The sequence below is a fragment of the Struthio camelus genome, chromosome 5 (genome assembly GCF_040807025.1).
Source record: "Struthio camelus isolate bStrCam1 chromosome 5, bStrCam1.hap1, whole genome shotgun sequence".
NCBI classification, from domain to species: domain Eukaryota; kingdom Metazoa; phylum Chordata; class Aves; order Struthioniformes; family Struthionidae; genus Struthio; species Struthio camelus.
In genome coordinates this window covers 45,154,609-45,173,408 of record NC_090946.1, presented here as the reverse complement: position 1 = coordinate 45,173,408, position 18,800 = coordinate 45,154,609, and the positions used below count along the sequence as shown (strand labels likewise).

At 41.8% G+C, this 18,800-nt stretch overlaps 1 protein-coding gene across 12 annotated transcripts in view; it reads left to right on the top strand.

The window, feature by feature from the left end:
• SMOC1 (SPARC related modular calcium binding 1) overlaps positions 1–18,800 on the top strand; it is a 136,762-nt gene that overhangs the window by 49,669 nt on the left and 68,293 nt on the right. For all 12 annotated transcript variants that reach the window (XM_068946155.1, XM_068946153.1, XM_068946152.1 and 9 more), the window contains exons 3-5: positions 2,294–2,406; positions 12,858–12,957; positions 15,624–15,671. In XM_068946155.1, the coding sequence (XP_068802256.1) occupies positions 2,294–2,406; positions 12,858–12,957; positions 15,624–15,671 (261 nt within the window). The remainder of the gene's footprint in view (positions 1–2,293; positions 2,407–12,857; positions 12,958–15,623; positions 15,672–18,800) is intronic.

Here is an 18,800-nt window from a genome sequence, read left to right as displayed (position 1 = left end):
TCTTTTCTTCCTCTCCTTTTGTACTTGCAGACCTGTATGATCTATGCAGATTTTTGCTTCTTAGTTGTGTCCTGTGAAGGAGAACTTGAAAGCGTATGTTTAAGTCAGACAGCTGTAAAACAGAAGGTGCAGCCACACCACCTGGTTTTGTAATAATGTCCTATCTCATGCCAGGCAAGATTAGACTCTTAAACTTGAACAGGAGATCTGCAGGTGATAGTTAGGTGCTACCTTCTCATCAGAAAGAAGTAGAATGTGTTCAAATGGACAGTGCTGCTGGCAGAACCATCATTAGTGGTGGTGTGCAAACAAGTTCTGGTAGTATGGTCACTTATGCAAGTGGAAAAAAAAGAAATTCCATCATATAGGTTATATCAACGCTAATTTAATCAGAAGAAAAATAATGCTTCTCTAAATTCAGTGCAAGTTTAATTCATGAAAGTCTTTTTGCTCTGTGAGTATCAGTCTCTCTGTTTGTACTGAGCCCATGGTAGGCCCGTCTGAGATCAAAGCCCATGCGCTAAGGGCATTGTGCAAACGTGTACCCCACAAGCAACTTGCAATCTAAATATGAGGTTGACGTAGAATCAGAAAGGGCACAAGGCCATCGGGAGGTCAGATAAATGACTCATAGTCGCTCGGCCAATGGGTTAATGACAGAACTGGTATAGGCACTCTAGCTTTGTAACCCAGTGCCTAAGTGACCCACATCTGTGCTGAGTAGTGGTGTTGCTATTGTTAATCACTTTTTCCAAATAGGAAGAGGATTGATTTACATAATTTCAGAGAACCTGTGAAATACTGCTTAGGGGGTACATTAATATGATACATTTAAAATGAAACTGCCTAGTCAGTGTTAGCAAACCTGAAACTTGGCCTCTTAAGTCATCAGTTGCATAAGTAAAGTACTTAGCTTGAAAGCTTTAGTGTGTATCTCTATCAAAACTGACTCTTTACAGCATTGTTGTTTGTTTCTGCATCTAGTTATGCTTAGATGGAAATCACTTCTCATGCCATGCAGCGCAAATTCAATTGATGTCAGAATTGAGGTTAGCGTTCTAATTCAGTGCTAGTATTAATGATTCTGTTGTTGAAGTTCAAGTGATATGGGATCGTACTCCTCCCAAGCAGAATATGGGATCTTCAGGGATCCGACAGAGAACTGTTTGTTAACCAATGTGATGAAGTACCTTGCAGAATGAGGATTCAACCTTGGTTATTCCTTATGGCGCTGCTGAAGGATCTGGTGATCAGATTTTGCAGTTTCTGCACTGAAAATCTTCCAGACAGTGGAGTGGGTTCATGGGAAAAGGAGGAGGGATGCTAGTCCAGGTGTCAGAAACCCATAGAAACAGATGCTTGCTTTTTTTCTGCCCTTTCCAGACTGAACATCAGTACTCTAAGGCACTGTGTTTTTAAATGTAAACACTGAGTGTACGCTGCATCTCTGCAGAACAGAACTCTCCTTTTAACCTACAGGTAATCAGTGTGAGGCTTATCTGGGCCTATGCTCTGTAACAGTGAGCTGGACCTGGAAGGGGTTTAAGGTCATATTAGACACTACCATAATCTGAAATGCATGTAGAGCTGAGATCTTAACCCCTTCAGTGTCTGCTCACAAAGCAAATGTTTCTCCTTGGCAGCAAAGCGAGTAACTGATATGGGGAAGTGTAATGTATGCCTGGCCATATCCATCTGGGCTAGACGTGGGAGCTGGGTTTCAGGAAAGATAACTCGCAGACAGTAGTAGACTGTCTACTCAGATGTGAGTAGACTCACATCTACCTTGTCTGAACATCTGAAGCTGGAAGTTCAGGGGATGACTAATTATTTTAGCATCTTACTGGGAGACTTCCTCAGGGAAGAAACTTTGTTGGGGATCCCTGCTTCCATATTCTTCACTTCTGGGCCTCAATTAATGGACTGATGCCCAACCATCTGGTTTCAAACTGTTAATGCCTAGCACTAACATAACTCCCTCCAGGAAGACCTTTTACTTGCATGGAGCTTGTGCTCCTGCACTTGCTGGAGGAAGCCTCCAGAGCCTTTGGATGACCTAGGAAATTTACCAGCTCTTCACTGAACTAGCTCATAGCTTGATTGCCTGGGTTCACATTTGTCCTTGGGATTGTCAGCGCTAACTTGCAGCTGCCTTTTTAATGTGCAGGTAGTAGTCCTTGATGCCTTGCATTTGTTTATTTTTTTTGTTCCTAGCTGCATGGTTCATCTGGTAGCTTTTGAAGGGGCCAAATGGTATTTGCAATCTGAGCATGTTTTGCTTCTCTCTTTGTAGATGCTGGCCAAAGCAAGTGTCGCTTAGAGAGAGCTCAAGCACTGGAACAGGCAAAGAAGCCCCAGGAAGCAGTCTTCATCCCAGAATGCAATGAGGATGGATCATTCACACAGGTAGAACTTCTATTGGCCTCTGTCAGCCAGGTTTCCAGTGGCTGCAAGGGATTTGCTGTTAAGGGGTGAGCCAAGAGAGAATAGCAGTGCAGGTACACGCTCAGGTTCACTTACTGAGGTGAAGGTGTTGCAAGCTGAGGACCATTTAATCAAGTGGAAATTTTGATTCGGTCACAGAAAATACCTTAAAAGACACACGTGCATGTGTATTGGCATTCATCTCCAGCATAGCATAGAAATTGTGTCATCTTTGCTAGAAGTTGCGGGGGAGGGCAGTTGTTCTCTGGAGATGAGCTGCAAACAGAATTGTGACTCACACAGAACAGGCCGACTTTCACTGCTGTTACCTGTGCTTTGTTTATCCCAGCAAAAGTGAGTTCTCCCTAGAGCTGTCTTTTGAGCCTCTCACCTGCACAGCTCTTGTTTGTGACACTTTAGCTTCCTGCACTTTTCCCTGTTAGGCTTTGGGAGCCTGAAATGGAGGTGATGAGACCGGTTGTGAGATTTCTTTGTTCAGGTTCTTGATTCTGTAGTATTTGCATGCTGGAACTAAATGATATGCTTGGATTATAGATTGTTTCATAATGCTGTTCTCCTGAGAATCAGTTACTTCAGGCAAGGGTAGCAGAGAAGGCAAATGTGCTTCTCGTGGTTTGTTGGCCTTTAAGATTTATGCAAAATGAATAGTCAGTCGTGGCCACTGAGCAGCCTTCACGAATGGTTGAGTTGGGAGCAGTCCTACAGGCTTCAAAAGAATTTTAAGTAGTTGTGGCAGAAGGAGAGCAATCAAGAAGGAGATTTTGGGAGAAAGAGTAGTTTCCAACACAGGGTAGAAATGAACATTAATACTTGGCTGTCTTGCCACGAACATATTGAGTAGCGTCAAGTGGCCCATGAACAGTTACCTAGTAGGTAAGAGGGGTGTGTTGCCTGGTGAATTGGCACAAGTTTCGAAAGTCAAAATCTGGCATCCTCTCTAACCTCTGATTTGTGAACTTGGGTAAATCATGCAACCTCTTTGCTTTAGCTTCCATAAGCTTCCATATGTCTAACACTGTTCTAGAGATCTTGTGCCTCAGAGAAATTTGAGGATTCGTTAGTTGTTGTTTGCAAATTCTTTTGAAGGTAAAAAAAAAAAAATCCAAAATATAATCAATACTGCTTCAAAAAGAAAGACTAGAGGGTTTGGGGCTAGTTCAAACACTTTGTGATGCCTGGGGGAAGAGGAGAGGAAAGATTTTTTTTTTTTGGTGATTAACCCACCAAAAATCTTTATTCCCCTCAGCTTTACCCTCCCATTATCATCTGGTGTGTAGGAGTGTTTTTATTTTGTTTTTGTTTTTTATGGTGAGGTGGGAAAAGTTTTATCTGTCCTGCCAACTTCTTTGCATACTTTGGAGCAGCATCCTGTTTGTGTACAGTGCAGACCGTCTTGGTGAAGGTGGGGGGTAAGAGTGGAGGTAAGTGTTCTGTGTTGAGCTTTATAGTTTAAGAAGAAAGGGGGAAGGAAAGCTGACACTTCAGTATGTCACATCAGCAGTCCATCAACATGTTGGAGGGTAAAGTAGAGAGTGCAAGTGAAATTTGTATACTAATAAGCTGTCATGAGAGTGCAGTTGACAAAGCTATCTTTCAAATCGTTTTGTTTCGTAAGTTGGTACTAGCGTCTGGATCGTTGAGCAGTTGATGGGCTGCTTTTCTGTGCATTCCCTGGCTGGTATGGGTTGCCAGTGTTTTCAGTGGAGGAGCAGTATGAAAGCGCTCACAAAACTTGTGTGTTCTGAGCTGGAAGCCAAGCGATATTTCACATTCTTCCTCCATTCAGTCCTTTCTAAAACAGATCTGTGAACACTAAAATGCTTTTGTTTTACCTCGCATAAGGAAGGAAGCCTCTGATTCCTTTGTGACTGGCATTAACTGAAATTGATGTCATTCCTTGGATAATAATGCATTGTGTTCCACATACCTCAGGAACCAGTTTCATTGCAGCATGTAATGTTATTCCCCCCACATAAGATGTGAATGGAAAACAGTGGCTGAGGAAGATACCAGGTTTCAACCTGCGTTTGAGACAAGTGTTTCTTTTATCTACTGGTCCAAATTAATTTAAATTTGATTTAAAAGGATGATTAAAAAGCAGAATGTTAGTGAACAGTCTGAACTAGTTTTGCTTCCAGCAACTCAGATATGGTCTGGTGGGAGTTGTTCAGATGCTGCATCTCCTGTCCAGAGAATTGACACCTCCAGGTTCTCTTCTGCAGAGAAGCCACATAGGCCAGTTTTGTGAAATGTCTCAGGCCTTGCGGAAGTCAGCTGTGTGCTGTTACCAGTTTATTCTGGTCCGATACCTGGAGAGTTGCTCCATGCAGACTCTTAAAATCTCAATTGGGAGGTCTAGAACAGAGCAACATCTCTGGACCAAGTTTCTAGGAGGAATACCCACTGTGCTCTTCAACCTTGAATCCCCATCTCAACAAGAATGTAAGCAGACCCACCCATTTCAGAATCTACCCTGTACAAAGAGTTGGCTAGCGACATTTTTTTCAACAACTCATCCCTTCTTCTCTCTCCCCCCCATGCAGATTTATAGAAATATTCTGAGTAACTTTTATTTTGGAAAAGTCTTTTGGGTAAAAGAAAAATCCTGATCAGAAGAGAAAGAGAGAGAAAGATGTATGCACATATGGAGAATATCAAATGTCTGAATTGTTATAGCACTAACCTAGGATGTGGATGACCTATCTTGAGCGGAGCTTGGTTCAAAACTAATCCTCCATTGTAGATGTATACACAGTAGATTATAGGACCCAAATCATCTTCATTGTCACCAGACTTCAAAAGGTCTAGGGTTTTGTCTGATAATTATTGGAAATTCTTGAATTTTACAGGAGTTAGAAGCATGAATGGTACTGGTTTGGAAATGACATTGGTAGTGTAACAGTCTGTTCACAGAGTCTGGTTGATCTTGACCATACTGAACTGTTGATTTTGTGTTTTGTCATCATCCTCTCAATTAGAAACCAAATTGCAATGACATGTGTGTAAGCACTAAGTAAGGCTGTTTCTCTAAGATGCTCAAGTCTATTTTTCCACCTCTTGGAATTGCATGCAGTACAAAACTGCATGAGTTTTGGGGCTGAATCCATCACTGACTGGAGGGGACTGACGGCTTGTGAACATGACATAGCTACTCTGCTGTTCTGTGACTGGTGACGTGTACTGCATTGGAGGTGGCAAATGAGGAGAGAATGTAGTCACCTTGTTTCCTCCTGCTTCCCTGCAGTAAAACCAACTCTGAGACCTGACAATTAGATGTGTTAACAATGGTAAAAGCAAAAGGGCGGACAGCCTGGGGGCAAAGACCTTAGGTTGGTTTACATTTAAACCCTGCATCAGGGAGAGTGTGTGTATCTTGAGCATGCATATAATCTCTCTTTTCATAGTCAGCAAAATCTGAAACAAAAAAAAAAAGCGTTGCCACTGACTCTGTGGCTTGGATTGCCAGTTTTCCTAGGCAGGGCTAGTCACAAGGGCTTTTGTGTACTGCATGAAGGGGAACAGGGACTTGTCAATTCAATGTTTTCCATTACTGTTTTTATGCACTGCATCAGCTGCTTGCCTTATTTGGGGAGTTCATGTATTGCGAAGACCTTTTCAAATCCCCTTCCGGTACTGTTTGTACATCTAAAAATGTAGCATGGATTTGCAGCATGGAAGAGATAGTAGCATTGCCGGCATGACAGGATGACAGTAAGTGAGAGCAGACATGATGAGCTGCTCTGGAAAATGGAGCAGGGCTATTTCTTTGCATTTCAGTCCTATGTGGGGAATACTACTTCCTATAACAAAAGCTATCTACACTTAGCCCGCAGTAATATAACCATGCAGATAAAATGCAAGTTATTCACAACATAAGAATGTTTATTTGATATGAGTAATTTGATTAATTGTACTCAACTGAGATCATGTACTGTTGTGCAGAATTGTACATCACTAAAACTAGTTTCTGCTTCCAAGACTCACTCTCTCCTTGTTGTTGTTATGCTGTATTTTGCATAAATGCCATTCCCTTTCCATTGCTGCGCTTAACCTGCTGTGATCTGTTCTTCATAAACAGCAGACTGTATTGGGTAATCTGCACACTTTCTTTAGCTGCTTAGTGCCATTGGGCTTGTTGCCATGGACTGAGAGAGACTTGCATTCTTTGCAGTTTTCCCCCGAGGAGTTTTTTACAAAAGGTTGTTGAGGTTTTAAACAGGATCAGTTTCAGACAGATGAATATGAACATGAATAAACTTAACCCTGCTTTGGCAATGTAGTCTTGTGTGGTTTTTTGTGGTGTGTGTGTCTTGCTTTTTGCCACCTCTTTCCACTTGTCTAGCTTTGGCTTCTTTTCCTTGCAGGTTTGCATGCAAGTGGCTGAGAACATTATTCTCCTTGGAGAGTTTCTTTGAGTTGAGGGCTCTTAGAACTGCAGCTGCTGATGCAGTTGTTATGCAGCACTGAGATTTCTCTTAAAGCAAGTGCATCAGTCACACGCATCTTCTGATTATGGGGTCAGTAGCTGTGTTCCGTCATCAGATGGAAATCAGACAGCTTCCAGAACACACTAACATCTCACAGTATAAGTCTAATTGGAGAGAGTAATGTGCATCATGGCCCATAGCAGTAGTTTCATTTTGTTACACTAATCCTTGTACAAAGTACCTTCAGTCCTGCTTTCTCCTAAGCCCCACAAACAGGCATCTTTCTGCAAAAGTGGGAGATACTCTGTTAGCATGCAGCGCTGTTTCACAGTCTAAATCTCTCTCTCTGCCTGGGTTAGCATAGCATGATGCTGAACAGACTTGCAAACTCATTCCTTAATGCAATGGAGTGCTGTGTGGCACTGTGTAGACATGTCCCACGTTCCCTGGAAGCTGTGTATTTATTCCATTATTCGGTGCTTGTACTCTAGCAGTATTAAGCTCTCAAGGACTTCCCTCCCCTTTTGGAAGGGAAGAACATACTCTCTCTTACTCGATTAAAGAAACTCTTTCTTCCTAAGGAATATGGTCTTCAAATTGTAGATAGCTGTGGCTTTTTTGTTTAAGGGAAGACCTCCCTTCTGTAAGACAATAGCTGGAGCTCTTTGTGAATACTGCTCTGCAGATTGGCTTGCTAGTTATGAACTCGCTTTCTTCCTCCAGCTTTCATTTTGCCTCCTATCTGTACATTGAGCTAAAGATAACCTATGGTAAGGAGGTGGCAACTCAAATTATGTATGGTATTTCTTCAAGGAAGTACCAGTCAAGAGAGCAAAAGAACGGACTCTTAAAACAAGAGTGGGCATCCTTTATGGAATGGGACAGGGTAAGATCATTCATCCCTGATTTTAGGGGTAATTTTTGCATCTGAAGCATGTGCGTTTAGCTTGGGGATCCCTTTCTGAGATAAGAATGGTATCTGTGCCAAAATGTTTCTGTTGGAAATACCCTAGAACATGGCTAGGATTCTTTTGCCACAAATCACTTCTGTCCCTGGTTATAGTAATAGTGAGAGATTTCTGTGGAGCAAGCATTTCTTGACTGGTGCACAGGTGTGAGGAAGGTGGCTGCTGTATAGAAACCCTCATAGGAATGTTTGTGTATGTGCAACGTCATTTGGGAAGAATTAAACGTGAGCAGGGAACATTAAAAAAAAGTGACAAGAAGGATTTAAGGTTTTAAAAGAAATTCTGAAGGAGCTCAAGCTTAAGATGCAGACTGATTGATAGTTTGCTAAAATTGTCTATAAAGGAAAGGCAGGCTCCTGATGATAGCTAACTTTTGATACAGCAGAAAGAGAGTACAACAAGATCCAGCGGCTATGTGGTACAGCAAGACATTTAAACCAGAACAGAGGTGCCACCACTTAGAGTAAGGATAAATAGCCATCAGGCCAGTGTGCAAATTCTCTGCCAGTAATTTGGGACTAGAGGACATTCTAGATGAGCCTCAATGGCTTGAAAAATGAGGGCTTGATTAAAGAGTTCTCATGTGAGTCTTTGTTGCTCCTGCTGTCTGGGTCAGGCCAGATGACCTACTGCTTTTTGATAATTTATTTAGCTCTTTCTATAGTGTTTACAAGTAGGAACTGACTGCAGCCAGGCTTTGGTGCCTGCCACACACCTTGTGAGCGCAGGCAGTAGTTCGGCTGTGTGCCTTCCCCCTCAGCAGTGTCCTTCCAAAACAAAAAATGTTTTTTTCTCTCTCCTCTGAAATATTGTTTTGAATGCAGAAGGAATGTTTTTCTTCTTCCCTTCTCCTCTCCACCCTGCATTATTAAAGAAGCCAGGAAACATTTGGTTTTGCCTGAGCTGCCATTGGATAGGAATCCTTTATCAAACTCTTTGTCTGAACAGCATTTACAGAACAGCCTGAATGTTTTTGTTGTTCTTGTGTTCAGCGCAGTGCTTGTCCAAGACCCTATCAAGCCTCTTACAGCAAACTCCGGCTTTCTACAACCATAGGGACTGGTTTCAGCCATCACAGAATTACTGTTTTGTCCCTGCTTTCTCCTTCATACGTGTTCATACAACTCTTCTCCCATTTCCAGTTTATTTTTCGGAAACAACCCCTTTATGCTTCTTTGTCACATGACTGTAAAGGGATGGTCCAGCTAGCTTGTTGAGAAGTTTGGGACTGCTATGCGATCTGATTCTGGCATTGACAGTGAGACATTGAAGAAATCCCAACAATGGCAGCTTCTTCTGTCAAGAATTAAGAGGCAGAGGAGCCTGCCAGTGACTACAGTTTTAATGTTTTCATATTCTAATGAACGTGATGAGGAAAGGGGTTCATTCAGTTGCTAGCATGTTAGCTGCTGTTTGATTTCACATGTTGTAATGAGGGGAATAGAGGAGCAGCTGGCACACTCTTAGTTAATTTGGGCAATGGTGACAGAGCAGTTTTTGCTGGATGTGTCCCTCATGCTTTTCATCCTTCAGTTGAGGCATAATTGAGAGGATGTCTCCCTTACTCCTAAAAAGTAGAAATTGTGTCTTCCTGCATAACCACAGATTCAGATGCTACAGGGCTTTAAACTACACTTTGATTTTGAAAGTGTAGCTGTTAATGGGGAATCAGTTGAAAGACCGCAATGCTTTGCAGGTTTTATTTCTTTGATTCCATGTTATAACTTAAAATGTTCAGCTGTTTGACAGCTGTATGTTAATTGGAGTTGTTGAGCTATATCTGTGGCGTGCCTTTTCACCAGTAGCAATAGTTCTATAGCTGAAACTTGCTTAGCAATCAAATTTATTTTGTCTGCAGAATTGATAATGCTTTTCCCTGACATGGTGCTTAGCTTTGTAAGGCCCATGAGAGCAAAAAAAGAAGAGTCAAACTCACTTCTTAAAAAAAAATGCATTTTGGAAAACCCTAAATAAGAAACTGAATAACTTAGGATTAGATTTATGCAGTACATTAGTGTCACCTTTACCTGATCACTCTCCTGACTATAGTAGTATTTAATAGTTTTGTTACTCTGGGAGTAGGATAAGAAAGAGGTTGAATCTCAGGCAGAAGATTTAGGGATTTAGAATAAAAACCCTAAACCTGAGCTCACTGGAATAGTAAAAAAACTTGTGAATTTTCAAGATTCCTTACTACAGGAGCTATGGAAGATGTTAGTCTCTGAGGAATAGCTGACACTGTAAATGCTCTGTGTGTAGTTTTAGAAATGGTACTGGATCAGCTAGTATCTTCTAACTTTTTCCAAGCCGTAGCGGAGCTATGGAATTGATTAAAAAATACACCAGTCTTTTTTCCAGCCTTAGAGCTGCAAACTCGCTAGACTGTAAGCATCTCCCAACATGAAGACATTCAGGAAAGTCAACTGCAATGATTTTTGAGGTTTCTGAAGTGTCTTTTCTTTGTGGGTGGTTGCCTAGTCTTTTGGAATAAAAGGGTAAGGGCTGAGTCCCCATCAGCTGCTGTTATCCACAGTAGGAAAGTGCTTTGGTAGAACATTTGATTGATGTGAAAGTGCTGTCAATCTGAGATTTATTGCTTGTTTTTTATGATGGGGTGGGGAGGGAAGAAGGAGCCAAGGGATACCTGCCTGTGGAAGACCAGACTTCATTAGTTTCGTTGCTCACAAAATTACTTCGCTTTTATGAGCGTAATGTGCTTGGCTTACATAATTGAATGGCATGTAATTGGCAGCTCTCCCTTGGGATGAGCTGCATAACTTGCTCTTGGCTAATGCATCTATCCTAAATTTATGTTGATACATTTCTTGGAGCCCTTTGTCATGAAATTTGTACTTCGGTGTTTTCTGAAGGTTTGGCTAACGGTCCATCAGCAGTTGGGAACACCAGGTGTTCCAAAAGTAGGTGATGCATGTACGTTTGTACATACTACTGCATAAAAAGAGTAGAAATATATAACCAAAAAAGTGTACTTTGCATTTTTTTTGTGTAAAACATTTCTGTCCAAATGCTGGGGTATAGATGGCTTTTTCTGAAAAAGCGGTACAAAATACGGATGAACACTTTTCTTCTATAATGTAACATGGAATGGTCTTGCCCTATGAATTCAAGTTCCTGTCCTGGAATCTGGTTTAACCTGTGGATAAGATTGCTACAGTTGATGCTTTGGACATGAAAACAACTTCTTGTGCTGTCGAGTATGGAACAATGTGAACGCGATCAGCAATAATAAACACTAAACACAGAAACTCAAACAGTTCTATCATACTTGTTTTGAATGTGCCATTGATTTGACTGAGCAATAAGAAATGTCTTAGAACTTGATTAATTGCTAATTATATTCATGGTGCTTTTGAGTAATTTGCAATCAATGTTGTGGCATATTGAGAGAATAAAAGTGAAAGTGTTCGGATAGCAATGACAGTGACTTTAGAAACATGAGTACCTGAGATTATTGTTGGTTTTGGCCACTAAATGTGAACTTGGCTTGAGGCAAAATGATTGCTTTGCAGGTTAGTAAAACCCAAGATAAACACATGGTGCCGTATTATAATCGCTCTTAGATCATGTTTTATGTGATACTCAAAGCCTTTAAAAAGACCATCGTAAAATCTCTGAACAAACTGCTACCTTAGGGAATTGGAGCCAGCTGTCAGCAAGGGGGAATAAGTGGTCTAGCTCTGAAGGATCCCTAATGAAGGGAATAGGACAAACAGCCCATCACTATTCTGTGTGGAAAAGACTAGAATGGGAAGTCAGCTTCAGTGAATTTGCTTGGAAAAAAATAGAGAATGGGCAGAATCCAATTTGAAAGTAAAATAAAAATGTAGTTTCTGAAATGATCTTACTTTTTGGAGAACTGAGTTGATGGAGCCAGCTCTAGTTTTTAGTAATGTAGGCATTTCTATACTCTTTCAAGATCCTGAAAGTCCTCGTGTGCAGGCTCAGTCATAGCTGGAAGTGTGTTTGCTGGAAAGTGTTTCTGAAACTGTTAGTATTTATACAGATCCCTGTACGATGATTGTTAACTTTTGTCTCAAGGGAAGTTAAAGGCATCCTGCATTTCATCCAAATGCTGATCACTTTGCAAAAGCTGAGGCAAAGGATATAGTTAGAGGATTTATTAAAGTGGATGGAACTATGGTGCCACTGAAATAGTGTCTACATGGACAGGACTAAGAAGAGCCTACTAGATCAGGATTCATCTCTTCTTGCTTTAGAGATCCATATCTGAACTACTTATTCTGGTTTTCCTTCACGGTGATGGAAAGAACTTGGCAATTGTAGACATCTCGTTCAGAGGCAAAGCTTTAAAGTTAAGCAAGATGAATCTTATGCTGTGTGTTTTTGGCTCCTTATGGCCTTCATCAAATGTTCTTAAGTCCTTGTCAGTATGTGTAAGAGCAAGCATGTTGGATCTTGCTCCTGCTGCCTGAGTTAACATGGGGCTGGGACAACTCAAATCTATCTGGAGAAGGTATGTTATCAAAATAAGGCAACGTTCCATTTTTTCTGCCATGTTCACTGAATAAAATGTTCTCGAAATGCCCACAGAACGCTGTTCTCAAACACTGGCTGTGGTTTCAGGGGCTGGGGTGGCCTTTCCTCAGCCCAGCTGGGATGCATTGGGAATCCGAGGAGAAATTATTTAATGGTGAATAGTACATAGGATCTAGAAGACGGTGGAAAAAGATGAAACGCAGCTGCTGCATAGTAAAAGTGAAGTGTTCTCAAAAGATTATTTGTAACCACTTTTGCATCTCCTAAGCAGCTAATGGGGTTCGAGTAGAAGAAATAACGTTTCTTTGGGGCGGGGAGAAAGTCTGTTAAAACCACATCTACCTAAATCAAAGATGCTCTTTTGCGTGACCTTCTCACTCTGAAGCATTTGTTTGAGATGCTTCTGGGTTGGGATTTCCACCAAGATGCTGGGTTACAATAGCAATAGTGGGTGATAGAGTGAGAAATGAAATGCCTGGCTCTTTGTTTTATCCAACAGGTGCAGTGCCATACCTACACTGGATACTGCTGGTGTGTGACACCTGATGGGAAGCCTATTAGTGGCTCTTCTGTACAGAACAAAACTCCTGTATGTTCAGGTACTGTGGGAGCGGCTTCAACAAACACTTTTTTGGTAATGGAAGGGGGATGGGGAGAATGTGTCCTGTTCTGAGGGCTTAATCTTTTCAGGTGAGCTGACAGTTTACCCAATTTAAAACTGCAGTTGTGCTTGTATTTCCCTGTTTGCTTGCCTGCATTTGAACCCTGCAAGGAAGCTTGGCCTGTGTCTCCTGTGGCGTTGCATCCTACCATTAGGGTATAGACCCTTCTGCAAGGCTCACTGGGAAAAAAATCACTAAGAAAACAAAGTGCAAACGCAACTAGGTAGCTTATGGTAGCTGAGGCAGAATAGCAGTATTACTGTATACACAAATCAAGAGATTCCCTTAAAAAGATCGGATAACTTTAATCATTTTCTGTGAACTGTATCAAGTAGACCATGAAATCATGTTGCCTTTCTTAGTGACTTCAGGTGAAACTTTGGTAAGGCTGTTCTGTAAGAAACTGGAAGTTGTTAACGGCTACCCCCCAAATTTGGGGTCCTGCTGTTAAAATAGATTTGGGTCTTCTGATTATGCTGCTCAGTTCCAGGATTCCCCTGTTTGTGTCACGGGGCTGGACAGCACTGGACTCGCACCACAGCTCACGTGAGGGAGGTGCAGAGGCAGGCAGGAAGGTTGTGAGTCTATTAGGTCATTGGTTTTGTGGTGTGAGATGCCTTAGTGCTCTGCAGTCTGACACTGCTTTCTGTAGCTCTGTGGTTTACTGAACTGTCAGAGTTGTGCTCAGGTATTCCAAATTCATCCTCTTCTGTAGTTAAAGCAGGCTGATGTTGAGAGTCCTTTTTTCTTCCTCCTTTTTCTCCCTCCCCCCCACCCCCAACAGTTCACCATGGCAGTCCAGGGCCCAAATGGGATGAGGTTATGGGGGATACAGGCTCTAGATTTTCTATATGGCTGTGTTCCCAGTGCAGCTTTTAGCTCTATGACATGCTGTGAGCAGGGCTGCTGTAGCAGTAACACACTAGGCACAAGGAAGGATGGGAGCCTGTTTTGTGATGTTTGCAGAACGCAGGTGCAACACTGGTGTTTTGCACCCCCAGTGCCTGCCCTTCCCCTCCCCTCCCCCCCCCCAAAAAAAAAGAGTAGGCATGGGAGTGTGTCTCTTAACCCATTCAGAGCTATGCCATGTAGGGACTGCTGCTGCCTCTGGCTTCATGCTTGTAATGTGCACCCCCAGTGTATTTAATGCATTTCTCCTCTCACAACTTGCAGTGTTTGTCCTTTAGATGGGAGTGTGGCTGCAATCCAACTGTTTTTTCTTTTCTTTCTTTAATCCTCTTTGCCTTATTTGGAGAGCTCTTGGCCATAGGTTGTTTCATGCTAATGAGCAAAAATGGTGACCTGAATGAGGGCTCATAAGTTGAGCTGGAGAACTGTCGAGGACCAGTGGGTCAAATACTGTAGCTTCAGGGAACACTAGGTATTTCACTGGTACATGGAAGGAAACTTAAAATCAATATTCTGTTTTTCCATAGGGCAAAATGCTATATTAATTTGCCTTAAGCCTTAAGATATGACTTTTCTACATTGTTCCCTGTGTATAGTTTTGATAGGGCATATTTTTGGGGTGTATTTTCCTGATCTGTTCATTTAATCTTTGAGCCTTTTATAAAACTGTGTTTCCCAGGAAACTACAGTGGTTGGTTAGTTGGTTTGTTTGTTTTGTAGGACGCACAGGTGTTCGACCTATGACTTATTGAAATTGTATATGTGCTTATGTGCTTCCTACTTGTAATTCAGCTGTAGATCTGTGATCAGCTAATCTGCAGGTGAAAGAGCCTATGAAATGGAGTTTTAGGATAGGGTTTGTCTGGACCAGACTATTAGGCCTGGAACTGACTTGATCCACATATCCTGAAGGATCAAGTCATTGTAATTCACTGGCACAGCTTAGTAAGGGTGCAAGGAAGAATCAGTTTCTGGGGAATAAAGCTATTCTGGGGGGGGGGGGGGGAAGTTTTGTCATAAATTTTCACACTTCCATAATGGATTTGTTCAAATAGCCTTTATTATCTATTCTGCTTTTAATAAAAAACTGCTCGGTGAAGCCCTGAAGCAAACTGCAGAAACAAATGCAGGCTGTTATAGGTTGTATGAACATTTAAGTGTATATTAAAAAGCAGGAGATATGTCCTATTCAAGTACCTGCTGGATCTTATCCTATGTTACTTTTCAAACAGCTGGGGATGTTCAGGAGTTGATTGAAATACATTTCTGGAAACTGTGTCCCGCTTAATCCTTTTCCTCTAGAATTCTGCCCCTTGCATGGCTTGTACTCACTCTCCTCACCTGGTTTTGATTTGTTCTTCCTGACATTTGCAAATGGAAGAAGTGACTCTTTATCTTTCCTTCTTGCTCTTGAATTTATTCCATGTTCTTTACTAATGCACTGCTCTGAGCTCTTTCAAATCACTGGATCCAGCTATGAAAGATTTCTTGTTTGCCCTGACCCTATCCTTAATGCATAAAATGTCCTTATGCTGTCCTAGTTGGCTGAAGCCACAGGATCTCTGAAGCCTAAAATAAGTTGTTGGCAAGTAGAAAGGACGCTTTTTGTGTTGAAATTTTAATTGTGTTCATACAATTGCATGTCTTGTGTGATCATGCAGCGCTTTAAAAGATCTCTTTTTTTTTTCCTTTAGGTTCTGTAACTGATAAACCATCAAGCCAGGGTAACTCAGGAAGGAAAGGTGAGTGGAGTCCTGTGCCCCAAAAAGTTGTTTTGTAATAGCAGTTGCCCAGCCAAGTCCCTTGAGATAGCTTAGAACTTGGGTTTCTAAACAGCTGTGTGTGTGGGAGGCTAACATGCCTCTAGACCTCCCCTATCAGCAGGAGGAAGAACGTGGCAGTCTGTTAATGCATCGCCCTGTGGAGTAGAAAACTATGTACTCTGCTCTGTGCTCAACATCTGATATGACGATATGATATGATTTCATATATGCAGTATATAAAAGCAGAGCCTCCCAAAGGAGTGGCTGATACAAGACCCCTTTGCCTGTTGACCTTGATGTTAACTACTGAGCATTGTTCAGTAAAATCCCTAGAGATTAGGGAGACCAGCAGTATGATTGGTATGTTACTGGGAGTCAGGAGTGCCAATGTCACGGTTGTGGCCTTTGATACAATGAAGCATTGTTGTGTCTATGTGTGTTTTGCATAAAACCCTCTGGCCAGCTGGAGCAGAGTCAAATTAAGCCTGGGTGCTTCTGAAAATCTCACCTTTTTGTGCATTAGGCATTGGTCCTCCTTCATCTTTCACTCCCTTCTTCAGTCCTTGCCTTTCCTGAGCAAGGCACTAGATGTGTTGCTCCCTTTTCCAGTATTTATGTATAGCCCTTCCCTTTGTTCTCTGATCTGCATTCGTTGAAGTCTTGGGAGAGGTGACTGCTGGAGTCAGTCATGGATGAGGAGTCAAGTTTGTCTTTAGGCCCTCTCCACATCCTAATTTCTACCATGTCCTCCCCTTTCTCACTCTTCAATGTCAATTGTTCAGTTTGTCTCCTTACTGCAGGAAAACTGTGTTGAGTGCATCCTCACTCCTGCTGGTGAGGGTAAAGGCTATTTCCTGGGAGAAGTTCCTGTTTTGATATCTGAAGCAGGATTTTTACTGTTAACTCTCTAAACCTCCTCATGGCACTTTAAGTGTTCCTGGCACTTCAAAACGCATGAAAACGCCTATCGTGATGCCAGATCTTAATTTGAAAAACATCTTCCATGCTGGGACTGTCAAACCAGTCCTGAAAACACTTAAAAGGAATTGTAGATTGTTGAGCCCAGGGCAGTGCTGTATTTTGAACATATTTCCATGTCTGCTCTCCAGTCAATTGTTTGTGTGTGGTAGCTTAGGAAAAGATAGGGTGAAGAAAGATGCAAGGAAAAATACTCAGTTAAAACTGAACACTGAAGCCTGTTTCTCCTTTTAGATAAGGACACGTCTCTGTAAACATGTAATTATATGTTAAACCTGACAACCTATATAATTGGCACCTGAATGCATCATTATCATTCTGTTAATACAATCCTTGTAGTCTAGCCTGAAGTACAGGCAAATCAAGTAGCTCATACAATCTGCGTTATTTTTGAGTGGGGGCTGTTTGCAGGCTTCCTACCTGAGCTGTCCTGGTCTGTTCTGCTGGAATGAAAAGCAGCTGACACTGAATTCCATAAGGAACAGGAGCAAAGGGTAGAGTGTGTGAGCTTGGTCTTTCCACTTTACTACTTTTAACTAAGAATTTGGGACATACAGAAACAGAGAACTGTAAATGGATGGAATTAGTTTAAAATTTGTGATATAAACTGACTCTCCTTGGTGTTGCCTCTGGCATCCTGTTTTGAGAATGGTGTGCTTGGCCACATGGCCACAGAAACATTGTATGCAGTAGCTGTCAGCAAAAGGAAAATATTTCCCTTTGGGCTAGCATGCTTCAAGCAAATCATGTAAACATTCCATCCTCTCTAATTTTGCCTCTGTTCCTGTCTGTTGGAAGCCTCCACACAAGCCACTTCAGCCTTTCTCCATCAGGTTGGAAAAAATCTGCGCGAGTGATTATGACATAGTCTGCACAGGTCTAAATGCCTTTTAAAATAGAGAGTGTTTTTACAAGCTGAAATAAAATTTAGTTTAAAGTTTGAGGAAGCTAACATTACTTCTTAAGCTGCTGATGAATGCCTAATATAAAAATGAATTTGACTTCCTTATCGGTGCTTTTTATTGACTTACATTCCCTTGATTCAAAACTCCAGTATTATGTCAGCCAGCCTGGCTTCCTTGAAGGATTTCTTTTTGGAGGTCTGGCTTCTATGAAGGCTGGTGGCTAGACAGTGTGGCTATAACTGTCCATTCTAGCTGAGTGTACAGGCTCTTTCTGCAAAGATTACCCTTTGCAAGAAGACAAAAAAAGGTGGGAAGAGAAGGGATCCAGCAGGAACTGTGTCAGTGATTACCTTATTGTTGTAGAGGCATATTTTGGAAACTTCTGTTATCACTTTGGACAGCTGCCATCTGACTTAGGAGCTTTTGGACTTTTCCCTGTACAGCAGGCTCCTCTTTCCACCCTTGGATGAGCATCTCTGGGACGAGTAGCATCATCTGGCACAGAACAAGCTCTCTCAGGAGGAAAAGCAATAGCTAAGGGTCTCAAAAGTGATTTCCTTTGGCACATTTGTACAGGATGTAAAACACGGAGCTAATACACTGTGCAATGTTGGTGCTTTTCAAGTCTTCAGGGCAAAACAGTTCTTTGGACAGAGGCTGCTGTGCCTAGGAAGCAGTACAGTTGGGTAGGCTTAAGCTATTATATAAGAAATGAAAGGAAAGATGTTGCTAGCATATCTCCCACAACAGAGACAAATTAGTGTTGGAAGGAGAAAAGGGCTGGTTGTCAGTAATAGCTGCCTTTCTCCAAATGTGTAGCCTCTGTTCCATCCTGTGTAGGCCCAGTTTCTGGAGGTCAGTGGTTATGGTCTCTAGACAGTGTGAAGTAACATGCACTTCCCTTTCATAGGCTCTCTCGCTACTGATGAAAAGAAAATGAAATGGTTTTTTCGGTCATGTGGCTTGGCATGTAGTTCCAGAAGTGGCTCTGTGAAACCTTCTGCAGAGAACAGGCAAGAGTGCTGGCAAGAAATCCTTTTTATTTTTAAATCCTGTGCTCTGGTTGTCCAGAGCTCTGCTGCTATTACCATAAGATACAATGCCAGCTGCTCGTACAGTTTGCCCTATAAGGAAAATTTAAATCAAATCAAATTGGCACGAAACTTAAAACTTGAAAATAGCAAGTATTGATTTATTCTGTGCCTCAGAAGTGCTCCACTGTTGG